The 13,491-nt window shown below is 36.0% G+C and overlaps 1 protein-coding gene across 3 annotated transcripts in view; it reads left to right on the top strand.

Annotated features, from left to right (window-relative positions):
- Window positions 1-13,491, top strand: part of ACER3 (alkaline ceramidase 3) — a 60,315-nt gene that overhangs the window by 27,314 nt on the left and 19,510 nt on the right. For all 3 annotated transcript variants that reach the window (XM_075050218.1, XM_075050217.1, XM_075050219.1), the window contains exons 3-6: window positions 2,642-2,694; window positions 6,731-6,783; window positions 8,966-9,047; window positions 10,209-10,244. In XM_075050218.1, coding sequence (XP_074906319.1) covers window positions 2,642-2,694; window positions 6,731-6,783; window positions 8,966-9,047; window positions 10,209-10,244 — 224 coding nt within the window. The remainder of the gene's footprint in view (window positions 1-2,641; window positions 2,695-6,730; window positions 6,784-8,965; window positions 9,048-10,208; window positions 10,245-13,491) is intronic.

Here is a 13,491-nt window from a genome sequence, read left to right as displayed (position 1 = left end):
ATTAGTTCCCTTCTGCTGAAGTTTGCCAGTTATATAGAGAAGTTAGTGAAGCGGAGTATGACATATGCTTCAGCTGCTACAGTTCAGTTCATTATCTCTTAATGCAGTTTCCTTCTTCCTCCTTTTTGAACAGATTCATGAAGCTTTTTGTACAATTCTGTGTTAAGATATAATGTATGCCAAAGGTAGCAAATGAGAAACTTGGTTCTTGGCTCATTCGATCTCTAGATGTAAAACATTTTAAATATATTCCTCTGCAATGTAAAACATACTATTTTAAGTTATGCCTTTGCAATAAGCAGGTATAAATGGGATACGTAAAAAGAATCATGTTTCATTCTTTAGTCTTCATTTAAACCATCTCTTCAAAAAGATGCTATTGTGTACAGTTACTACAATAGTGTTTGAGGAAATGTGTCTATGCAGTCTTGAGAGGGAGAGTGTCATCTGATGAATAATCTAGTCATGTAATTTCTAGTCATGTAACGTCCTGGGTTATCTGCTGAATGCACTTAAATACCAAACAAACTTGACTGTGTTTATGAGCTCTGTCAAGATTGCAGCAAGCAATATTACTGCCATTTCCAGTAGAGGTTTTTATTCTAGGAAGGACCATATGATGAGTCCCTGTAAACTTTTCTTGTTTCAGATAACTATTTTATTCCTACACAATATAGCTAAGCATTGTTCTCCAATGCATAGTAAAATTTCATAATCAAAGAAACCCCAAGTGTGATCATTACACAGAAGCAAGAGGGTTTTTTATCATTTTTAGAAATTAATTGTAGTCACAGGATTAATGACCTGAAACACTAATATCTGCAGCATTCTTGATTTTTGCAAAGACTGGAAAGGAAAAATAATCTAGAAATAACTAATTCTAATCATATAGGAGGAAGGGGAGGAGTTCAGTAGCTGATTGTTGAGATTTTTTTAACCTCACTAACATTAACAAAAAACCCCAAACCCCCTAAAAAACAACAACAAAAACAACGCTAACAATATATTTTGTTAATTTAAAATCAGTTGAAAATTCTTATGCAATGATTTTGCCCGTATTTGAAAATTACACTTGTTAACAAATGTAAGAGTTTGTATCACGAAGATACTGAAATCACAGTGACAGCCAGGATAATGGATGGTACTGTTTTAATGACGATCTTAATGTTTTTTTTTTCTTCAGAATGAACATTAATTGTGATATATTCTGTATACGTAGAAAAATGGCTATGAGAATTTCTCATTAAAATCTCAATGAAGGTGAAAAACAGTTATTGCTTATTGTTTGGAAAGATTTTTCAGAAGCAAAACAATTTAATCAGAACTTACAGAAGTGCATATAGTTGTTTATGTTTTGGTAGACAGCCGTGCTTAATTTTCCCAGAGAATTAATGACATTAAAGTATTTGGCAATAAGTTTTTAAATGTAGCTGTATTACAGTTTTATGTTTCAGTAAAGTTACATTCTTAGGTATTTCATTACATTGAGTACGTGTAATAATCACAATTCTAGCTTAATAGCATCTAAAGAAACATCTCCAGACATGTGTATCAACTGTCTTGGGAATCCTTTACAAAATGTGCCGTTTGTTAGATAAAGGTCTGTTTATGCACCAATGAAATCTAGCTGTTGTGTGTAGAAAAGGTTATGCTCTTGCAGCAAAGCACAGCAGCACTACCCAGTGATCAAGGCTTGAGTGCAAATTACTTAGCTTTCGCTGAAACTAGAGTCTAAAGTAAAACATCATTTCTTGAAGGAAGACAAGACATTGCATTAATGTACTTGTTCTTGCAAAATAAAAATGAGCTGGTGTTTAATGAGGGTGTTTAACTGATAACATTTCAAAGTAATGAATAATACATTACTCTACCAGCTTTGCTCTAAACAGTGAAATCTAACTTCCAAGAAACATTGCCCTTGTCTAACTGAAAAAGCTGTGTATAAGCAAAGTATCTAACTCATAAATTAATTTCAGAAGTAAATTCAGAGTTTAAAAATAAAATATTAAAAATAAATAAAAATCATTACACAGAAGGCTGAGCTTCCAAGAATAAGGCTTGGAAATGGTGATCGTGTTTCACAAAACAAATCCATACTGCGTGGGTTTTGTTTGTTTACCCTGAATTTCTAGTTCTGAGTTCTAGTAGCAATTCATTTCTGCTTCTAGAGCTGACAAGAAGGTCCTTGTAAAATTTACCTTATAAAACTGGACAATAAGCAGAAATATCACAGGCTTTCAGGAGTATTAGCAGTTGAATGATGCTTTGCATTATAGAAGGATTGAGACAGATAAATCTTAATGTACTTAAAAGAAGAAAAAAAAAGATAAATAGAATGATAATGTTCCATTCATTCTTGGTTCCCTCCACTCCTGTCCTCACTGAGATTATACCAGTTCATAGGAGACAGTATTGAGAGGAGGGAAAGAAGACACCCACCCTCCAAACAACCATAAATTCAAAGACATCACTGATGACTAAAGTATAAAGAAGCAGGCTGTGGAAAATTGGGGGTTTGTCCCTGAAATGGGATGCTGATGTTCTAATTTTTTTCCCAGTAAAGTTCATGCATTTAAGTTAATGTACCTGAAAGTTTTACATGCAGACTTTTATGTTAACCATAGTTTTGATTTGCTTTCAGCTGTGGGATTGGGATCTTGGTGCTTCCACATGACCCTGAAGTATGAAATGCAGGTGAGTATTGATAAGTAGCTGTAAATGATTTTATGTGTGTATGTCACTATATAGTCATATTGCCATTTCTTGACTAGATGAAACTTACATAGCATGAGTTAATGTACCTTAATTATCATTGCACATGACTCCTGCTCTCAGCAAGAGAGTAGCGGAGGTCTTGTTTATGAGATGTTTTCCACTGATAGATACACAGGAATATATACTTGCATCTAAAATAAGGGCTATAATCAATTGTTTACATTGATAGAAGACACTTTATCCTTTGGGAAATCATACTATCTTTTTACTAGAGTTGTTATTTTAAAATTCCTACAGCTTTGGCTTAATAGCAAGCAGTATAGACTAGAGATGTTTATTGTATCATTTTTTTTTCATCCTAATGTTTTCTATTGTTTTTTATTTATCTAGATGTACCTGTAGCATTAATAATGAAGTCAGTATTTTCTGAGTAGCAATAGTGGAGTCTTCCTTTCTCTCTTTTATTCTCAAGTAGAAGGCATTCTGTAATAAATCACTGAGCATAAGGATTTGGTCCTGGTATTTCCCATTTTCAAAAGGGACACAAGGAGTCTTGTCCTGTTTCAGGTCTGAGAAGATTAAGGAAGTCTTTGAATCAAAGTCAGGGTGAAGTGGGATGCAGTTCAAAATTAAGAAACCTACATTTAAAAGTGTATGCTGGAAGTCTGTGCTCCCACCGTAGTCAATGGAAATACAGTTAACTCAGTGGAGTTTAGAGAGCCAGTCAGCTGGGCTGAATCTTTCTCCAGACTCCATTGGCAGTCTTGAATAATATTTGTTTGTCTGAATATAGTTGTTTAGTGTCATTTTAGACCCTGTATGTGTTCTGTCTGGCCTCCAGCTGCCACCCCAAAAAGGTGCAGCTCTCTTAGACCCCCTTGTCACATCTGCCAGTCTTGGGTGGGTGTATTGGAGATGACGGAACATCTCAGGTGGCATTAGGTGCCTATGCTGTGGCAACGGAATTGAGTCCTGGATTTCTGCTGATCATAATGGGACCTGAGACCCTCCATATGTGGATACCAAAAGTTACGTGTCTTAATCTTGAGCTGAATTACAATCCGTAGTGATGTTTGCCTCCATAATGCTCTGTTTTATATCTCTGGCACGTGCTGGAGACTGTCAGCCTCCATGGAGCATACTTTTGCCACCATGTCAGAATATTTGGTGCTTTTCTTGGCATGAAGATGGTAATTTCTAGATCCATTTCACCACTCCCTCCCAAACTGGGGTGTGATTTACCTATATTCTCTTCAGTGGTGAAACTGCCTTGAATTTCCACCTTTTCATCTCTTCCCTCAGCTTCTTGTTCCTAACCCTGCCAGTGTTTCAAATCCTCTTCCTTACACTGATGCAGAGGCGAGCAAGGCCACCCTGAAACCCAGATCATTAAAATGATCCAGGCTTAAAACATTCTTATATGGGGTTTGTTTGTTTGGTTAGGGGTTTTGTTTGGTTGGTTTTTTGTGGTTGGTTTTTTTTTTTTTTTCCTATGTAGAGGCTATTTCTGACTGGTGTAAAAGGCTTTGTGTGAGGCAGAGAAAGTGCATTAATTATTTTGGCAGCCAAGTGAGATCTGCAAGTGGCCCATAATTACTCTGATGGCTAGCTCTTTCCATGTTCACTTTATCTCTCGTTCTGATTAAAAGTCAGCATTGATAGCTGTTCAAAGAGATTTTTTTTTTTGTACATTTGTTTCACAGTCTTAATACTGTAAATGGTTATTTCAGATTGCTTAATAAAGATAAATGTGAAAGCTTCTGGTCTTGAAAGCAGTTTAGAATACTTTTGAAGTGATCACCTTTCATTTTCTTTTATTTTTATGGGAATCTGCTTGATTGTGCATTCCTCAAGAATCCAAATGCTTAGCTAACCAGTGAAATCAGCTCACCAAGTTCTCTTCTATCCATGTTTCTTCATTGTTCAGACATGCTGTTGACAGTATTTTGGGAAGCATTAATTCCTTTGGATACAGAAGCCGTTGTCTTCTGCAAGCAAATTCTAACTACGATCTTTTGAGAGGCTCTTTGATGTTACCATTATGTCCCTGAGATGCTGCCAGCATATGAACTTCTGAGTGTAATCAGCTGTCCAAATTTGAAAAATTTTGCTATGTTGTATTTTTTATTCTCTGCCCCCCCCCCCTTTTTATTTTATGAGGCCTTAAATGACTCATGCTTTTAAAGAGCTGCATGAATTAATCCTGTAGCTAATTCCTATCAGACTTGGTAAAGCATATCACTAAACTTAGAAATAACTATTAGTATAAAGCTGAATTCAGCTATTGCTTCTATTTTTTCCTCTCTAAGGCATCACAGCAAAGGTAAACTATGGGATGGCAAGGTGCCACCTAACATGCCTGTTAGCTTCAGCTGCTATCTATGTTCCTGATACTTTCTTTGCGCTACCTATTATGGTCCCTGACCCTGTAATGCACAGATTCAGGGGTTTAAACCTTTTTCTGCAAGGTTAGCTGTGTGCTGGATCAACTGTTGGAACTGGCTCACTGTGGGTCAGACGAGCTTGACTGCCTCACTTGAGAGAAATAGTGGGAGTCTGGGTAAAGAAGCAAGACCTGCCCTTTCAGTGGCAGCTAGTCAGTAGATCTGTTTAGCAGTATTGTGAAACATTTCCTGAAGTTTCTATGACCAAAACCACAAAAACCTAATAGTTGACACTCAGGATAATACATTTCTCCTTCCGTAAAGAACCAGATCACTTTTTTTCCCAGTATGAAATTTCAAAACGGAAAGAAATTTTTTGCCAGTGCAGTTAGAAAAATTCTCCCAAACCAAGCAGAGTTAGGCTGGCTTTATAAAAGGGTTTGTGTAAGCTGCTATTGCTCTTAATGTGTCTCATTATTCGGAAAAACATGGTTGTGAACTTGTTAAGTATGTTGTACCAGTAGTTGGAAGGTAATTTCTGTACAGGCATGGCCATCAACAACTTTCAGAGTGATGGTGGAAAAAGGTCAAAATCTTGTTTGCATCCAGTTCTTTTTTTCCTTAGGAAAGAGTCAAACCTGTTGTAACAATTCTAAGATGCCTAACTATTAAGGTTTGCTTAACGTATTAGAAATCAGAAGCCGCGGATCTTCATTGATCCATTTGTATACTTTTGTATTTTCATGATTTTCAGTCCTTCATAAGAGGAGGTAAGTTTAACTATATATTTATGAGCAGAAATTTGTTAATGTTCTTTGAGAAAAGTTTTAGAAGAAAACGATGCTATGATTTTTATTTTTTTTTCCCTTTAATGATAATTAAATGGCAATTTTGAGCGTTACCTGTTCTTGAGAAATCACCCCTGTTGTGATTACTATTTTAATTCCATCTCCATTAAGGTGGCAAGTTCCTGGAGAAGTAACTGTTGTAGTTGTAACAGTCTTCTCCTAAAGTATAAAAATTATTTAAGACAATAAAATATTATATGGCAGTAATAATTTGGGGAGGAAAAAGAAGCAAACAAGAACCCCAGAACAAACAAACCAACCAAAAAAACCTGTATCTGAATTACAACAATGTAAGAAATTTCCGAACTTAGGAAGTAAACATGCAAGCACATCACAAGGTACTTACTAATGGGCTAAAGTTCTATTTTATGTTATGGAAAAAATGTATTTGAGTTTCTCTGTGAAGTTTGTACAGAAGGAAGAAATGCTACAGGCTGTATTGAGCAGGCTATAAATGGGGTGGTTTTATTCAATCTGACTTTACAAAACTAATTTGTATAAATGTTTAAAGAGGTATGAACAGCAAAAATCGCATGATTCTTTGAAGGTGTGGGCTTTTTATGAAACGTAATATTCAAAAGATTCAGAGTAATAAGCTTATTAATGCAACAGAGTTTAAGTAGTTGAATAGGATTTGACACTGCTGCATACTGAACTACAGTCAAGGTGGATAGCCAAATGACTTAAAACCTGTTTTCTTAAGACTTGTATCTCCTTGATTAACTTACACAAGTGTGTGAGTTAGAACTAGTTTTCATGTTCTGATGTCTCTGCTTTTTGTAGCTGTTGGATGAACTGCCAATGATATACAGTTGTTGTGTGTTTGTCTACTGCCTGTAAGTATTTGTTAAATGTTTTTTCCTGAATATTTATGAAATAGTAACTTTTGAAATGTAGAATCTGTGGAGCCCAATCTAGTGTATAGTGAGGCTGACACTGAAGCTTCTAATGATTTCAGTGAGATCTCAGTTTTGCTAGCAGTGTAGCATTATGACGTGGCCATTAGAGCACGAGGCTGGCTTTAGTGCTAGTTTTTCCTAATTTAGAGATGTTTAACCAGTGTTTGTTTAGCAGGAAAAAAAGTAACTCTTGTTAAAGACTTTGTGTAGTATACAAGCAGAGCTCAGTGTTACTTGGTATGTAAACAGCAGACATAATAAAATCAGTTTCAGTAACACCTACAAAATTATCAACATTATAATTTATTTGAGCGGTATTTCTATGATGTAGTCTGACTCAAATGCAAATTTCAGATTTCTGGTTAAACCTGCTTTCCACTCATCTGGAAAATTAAAGAAAAAACATTTTATGAAGAGTTGCGTGCATATTCTGTGGAGAGTGTCTTGGAACATGCATGAGAGCTTAATGCCATGCCAGGATGTTTTCTACCATTTAATTTTGGGAGCAATGTAGCTTTTGGCGACTGTAAAAGATACTGTAAGTTGGCTTTTTCTTGCTTGTTGCTGCAAGGCCTGGATTTAACATGATGTGTTCTGTCACTTGGAAAATCCAAATGATAAATCACCTTGTTGCAGACAAAAAGACCAAAAAAAAAGTCTTTTTGCTTTTGAACATATCAAATATTCAGCAGTTGAGAATTGGAATATCTTTGGTGAAGATTACTGGTAGCTTGCAATGGAGATGTGGGTTTAGTCCTATAGCATCCCATCTGTGGAAATTACCATCGGTTTGTGATTCATACATAAGTATGATTTGTGCAAACTCAGGACCAGAATCATAATGCCTCTGTTAGTGGAAATATTTCCATTGTAGCTCCTCATCTCCTTGAAATTGCCTTTGCATTTATTTTGTCTGATTTGAATGTGATTGGGGAAAAGGATGAGAAGTGGCTATAAAAATCTGTTTGAAAAAATAATCATGCTTATTTTGTGCAATGGTTATTCTATTATCTTCAAAAGCACTGGAGTCTGTTACTGCATTTATAGCTCTAATAAGATTCTGTGTATGTATGTTTGGTAGTAATTAAAATGTTCTGAAGAATGAGCTAATGTTTAGTTTAGGAGGCCTTTAATAATCGTTTTGGTTTTCTTGAAGGTAGGTGGCGGGGTGGTTCTGAACAGGACATTCCCTTATGCATTATTCAGTCCTACTGACTCTCAAGCTGTGTAATTACATTGGCAAGCCATTTTGCAATGTAGCACATTGTGCTGTCTTGTAGATATTTTTTTTTCACCAGATAGTCCTAAATGTTTTTTCTTTCTTTACTTTTACTCATCTATGATGGTGTCTGTTTTGAAAAGTCTATAAACAAGTAAACTAGGCAGATGTAACTTGGAGTTATATAGACAACTTCCTTTAGCCCTAATGATTTTGTGCTTCTCAAAGTTCATTTTTGTTGGGTTTTTTTAGACCTTTTTTCTGATGGAGATATGAACTGAGATATGTGTGCGTAATTCCATCACAACTGTGACTGAAGCGTAGTGTAGAGATTGTGAAGCTAATTTTAATTAGTTGTTGTACATACTGGGAGCAATTAGCTTTTTTTACTTTCCACTTCTACCAGTACCCAATCTAGCAAATTTACTGCACTGTGACTGTAGTAAAGCCATAAACAATCTGCGTTTTAACAGATCTCTAGAGTTCACTGTTTTGTAAGGCAGTGCCTTTCCCACACTGCCTTTAGCTCACAGATGTAATGTTTTTTGGCAGCTGTATTGCATTTTAAACTCATTTCTGATTTGCCATCTATTATCACCCCTTAAGCACCTTCTGAAAACACTTCTGCTTCCCAAATGCTTTCCACTGACTGGTTATTTTTTGTATATGCGTAAGCTTACTGGGGTTTTTTGCACTAAATTTTTTTTAAAAACGTTTATTGGTAAAAGTGTGAATTTTTATATTAAAATAACACATCTTTATTGGAGGAGCTACAATTTCTTGAAGGGCCTAAGACTCAGATAAATTTTCTCACAAATTCTGTGATAATATACCTTGAAAAATGCGTCCTTTATATGGTAAGTGATGAATGTTATCGCTCTCCTTTATGTTCTGTTCCAGGTATGAATGTTTCAAGTACAAGAACACAGTCAATTATCCACTGCTTTTCTTGTTAATAACATACAGCTTCGTAGTCAGCATAGTAAGTAACTTTTCTAATACAGCATTTTCACCTGTAGGTTGACAGTTTTCCTGCCAGTGAAGTAACATTACACAGGCAGTACTGAATCTCTCTTGCTTCCAGCCAAGATGGACAAATTATTCTTTTGTTGGGAAAATTATGGGATGGGCAGAGAAACCTGAAACCTTTCTATCTAAACCACTGTATAGAATAAATGAAGAAGAAAAGCAGTAATCCAGTTGCTAGAATAGGAATGTGAGAATAACAGTCAGCATTGACTTGTTATGAGACCTTGGACAAATGGCATTCCTCAACTTTCCTCACTTTAATTCATCTACAGAAATGAGAATAGTCCTGTTCAACAGACTGCAAAAAGTGAACTGTGATAGACAGTCCAGGGTATTGACTGGTGTTTTAAAATACAGCCAGAATAAGAAAGGAACTTAGCTGTTAAAAAAAATTAGAAGAACTTTAACTGTGTCGTGGCTAACTTGATTCCCTTTCTCAGTCTAGTGTGCTCCCTTTATGAATAAAATTAGTTTTGTTCTGGCTGTCAACCACAGATGGAATCTCCTTCATTATTTTTATTGACAACCATTTCTTAAAAACAAACAAACAAACAAACAAAAAACTATTATAGGTCATGTTCTGCCTTCAAAATGCTTGCCTGTTCTCTTCTGTGCTTCCTAAAAATTTTTACACTTGTGGCATGTTACACCAAAGGTCTACTGCCCTTCTGTCTTCAAAAGCAGAAATTAAATGAACTGCATTAACAGTAGGAAGAACTACTAGTTTTTTGTAAGATGAATTGAAATGTTAAAGCATTGTCAAAAACATTAATAATAGCAAATCAAAGCAGAGTACATTTTCTTCTTGAGTGCATATCAAGAATGTGTCTGGTAATTTCTGCATCTTAATTGTTTTTGTGTGTGTTGCAACTCTATTAAATGAGGAGATTTTAGATGTTAATGTCTCTATTTGTGCTTCTTAATTTAAAATAATTCCACAGTTAAAACCCCAGGTTTTGCCAGAGGAAACTTCAAATGTTTAATCAACTTTAATGGTGCATGGATAGGCACTTGTGTCTTGATTCTAACAGAACAAGTCTTGGCAATATTTAGATGAATAATGTTATGATCGTTCTCTGTTGCAAATTATTTCTCTTCTTTTTAATCTTTCCAGGTTTACTTAAATTTGAAAGAGCCTGTATTCCATCAGGTAAATCTTGCTCTTTTGGAGTAGCTAATCTTGCTTTTCAACTATGCTGTTTTAGAGGAATGTTTTACAGGATTTTATAGCAGTAAGGAAGATGGAAGGCAAGCACAATTTGCCTTTTGCTTTTTTTTCAAGCGGTATTGTTGCCTGTCATGTTGCCATCCTCTTACGTGGTGACCTGAAAAACTAGAATGGTTTAATGCGTGTTTTGTTTTAGCATTTGACCTAATATTTCACGTGGTTTTCATCAGTGGCAAGTGTAATGAGGTGACCCTCACTATGGGCTAAGGTGTATGTGAGAGGGAGAGCTTAATGAGTCCTGGTCTGCTTCTTTCCGTTAGCAGCTGCTGTGAAACTAGCTTGGGTAACGTGGCTTGGGTGACTTAGCACCATGTTCTTCTCTCCCTTTTAACATATTCGTTTGTTGGGGTTTTTTTAACTACGCAGTTTTACTTTGTGTAAATTCAAGCTGAATTTAAACACAGAATGTCTTCTAGGGTTATGTAGCAGACTGGTTGTTATGGTCCTACTGGTTTAATGGCGTATTTGGTGCAGGTTCATTTTGTAGCAGCCCAAGAGTATTAATATGCATCCACTGCCTGTGGGAGTAAGACTTGTATCACTTGCCTCTTTACAGGAGGTTAGAAATCATGCTTGTTTATGTATGATATGAGTAGTGTTCCCTCATTTCTGACTTTTTTTGATTAGGGATAACAGCTGAAAAATTGCCAAGCAAAAGCACTGGAGCTCTTTGCAGGACAAAGCTTTAAAGCCTTTATTTCTGAAATTGGTAGTGCCATCGCTTGTCAAAATGTGCCTGCTGCATCGGCAGTTGTAAAAATGATACGTGATTCCTGTTGGTGGATTAGCGAAGCACTGATGAATAAAATAAATTCCCAGCTGCTCCAAATAATCTCTCCTAGAAACATGAATTGTTACTCTACCTATAGATTAAAAGAGAAACTTGAGGGGGGTGTGGTGGTGTTTGATAATGTTAATTAAATTCTTTCTTTTTTTCCCCTACTTACATTTCTGGCAGGAAGATACTGGCTGGGGTGAAAGCAGCAATTTCTGATGCTTTTACTGAGCTGGATATAACTGGTTTTGAATTAAGTGACTTAAAGTAATTTTGTTAACAACAGTGGCAGAATTTACTGCTCATGTTGGACTTCTATTTCTTTAATCAATTATCTACTCAACCTACATTTATTGCAATAAATACATCACAGTTTCACTATATTTCAGTTTGATGCATTGGCATAGGTATTGTCCCTAAGATGATACATACTATGACTAAGATACTAAGATAGATACTAAGACAATAGATATTATGACTTGTCAGGAAAGAGGGAAACAGGGAAACTTTAAACTGTTGCCCCAGACCTTTAATTTTTTGCATCTGGTTTCTCTTAGGTTCAGAATATGAATCCCTTGTTATAATTTATACATGAGGAATCAATGTAGAAAAGATTTAGGCCCATAAAAGTGCTGGACTTTTTACAATAACTCTTTCCAAATTGATTTTTATGGAGAACATACAGTTGTGGCCAAATTCCAAATGTTCAAGTACTGCACTCATTTTTTCACAATCTTTGCCAAATATGTTGTAAATCCAGAGGAAACATTTCTCTGCACAGCTAAGCAAGGTTACTTTCTTAACACATGTCCTTTACTTTAGAGTGCACCAAAAAAAAAAAAATCTCAATATAATTTCAGTAAGTATTTTCCAACTGAATGGGTCACGTAGACTTGAAGTAAAGTTAAATACACTCATGCAATCATACTTTAAATCACAATCTTAGTCCCTAACTGTATTGGAAAGCAGCGTCAGGACATAAAACAGCATTTGATTCCTCTAGGTATTCATCTGTGATTATCATCATCATTTGTCAGCCTTGCAAGAAGGGGAATAACTACATGGACAGCTTTATATTGTTCATTGTTGCAGTGTGGGGTTTTTTCCCTGAAAGGAGAGCAATAAGAATGGAGAAGGATCCTATTATATTTAGTAGTCAGGATCCAAGCCTCATTTTTCAGTGAATTACTTTCTACTTTTCTTCCCAACTTAGGCTCATAAATTGCTTACTGCCAGCAGGGCATGAAGGGGATTTCAGATTGTTATTCATGGCACAGTGGCAACAGAGACCAACTCCTTTTTCTCCATCCCCATATTGCAGATCCTTAAGGGTCTTAGCGCTTTAACCATAGGAGGGATGAGATGCAAGTTTTGGTCAGTTGGAGGCTACACATGATAAGAAGGAAAAAAACCACTTCCTTGCCTGACAGCTGATCTGGTATTTTTTTGCTGCCTCATCAATTAAATGAAAGACAGCAGTGGCCTTTACAAGCATCTATTGTCTTGTTTGTGTCAAAATCTCTCAGGCTAACACACTATTATTACCTAATGTCCATGGGGCTAAACAACCCTACATCCCAGTTTCCTAGTTGTTTTTAAGCCACATTGTTGTCAAAGAAAACAGCTATGCCTTTCTACTCTTTCCCATCTGGCACACAAATTTAGACTCATGTGAATTTGACTGGGGAGCTCAACAGGTTAAAAGTTTCCTAAGAATTGTTTTAAATCCGATTAGTTGCTCATCACTGTTTACTGCATGTATATTTCTGCTTATACAAGGAGAGGGGTGGGGGAAGACTGGCTGCTGGTGTGGACTGATCCATAGATACAAAAATATAAGACAGCCCTGGAAGTAGAAGAAATTACCCTGGCAGTTAAACTCTTGGACTCAAGTCTTACAAGTAGTCTTCTTTCTAATATGATGTGGCTTAGAAAGCTGTCACATACAAAGCATTGTTTTCCATCCTGATTTGTTTATTTGCTACATATAATATGCTGGCTATACACTTGTAGCCATCAAAAACCTCATTCAGCTAGTGGGCCAAGTTATGTGAATAATGAAATAGATCTAAAACCCTGTTTTATTTGCATACTCATCTGCTGCAAGAGTTTGAACCAAATTTTGAGCAAACAAATAATTAAAAGGTAAACAGAAAATTAGGTTAAATAGCTGTTTCTTCTACATTAGGAAATGTGATTTAAAAAATGTCTTTTGTATAGACGTTCAAATTTTGTTATGGTGTCCCATGAGAAACTAAGCAAGCTGGAGAAGTAGATCAGGATGAGAATTGCAAATAGGGTAAGGGAGTGAGTGACTAGTGGAAGATGACTAAAGGAGATGATGAAAGGCACTCTGTCTGGACTTTCTCGAGATCAGTAGTGGGACTGTTTTTA

This window comes from Buteo buteo, chromosome 18 (assembly GCF_964188355.1).
Source record: "Buteo buteo chromosome 18, bButBut1.hap1.1, whole genome shotgun sequence".
NCBI classification, from domain to species: domain Eukaryota; kingdom Metazoa; phylum Chordata; class Aves; order Accipitriformes; family Accipitridae; genus Buteo; species Buteo buteo.
The sequence above is the reverse complement of the archived record's forward strand: the minus strand, read 5'-3'. Positions and strand labels throughout refer to the sequence as shown.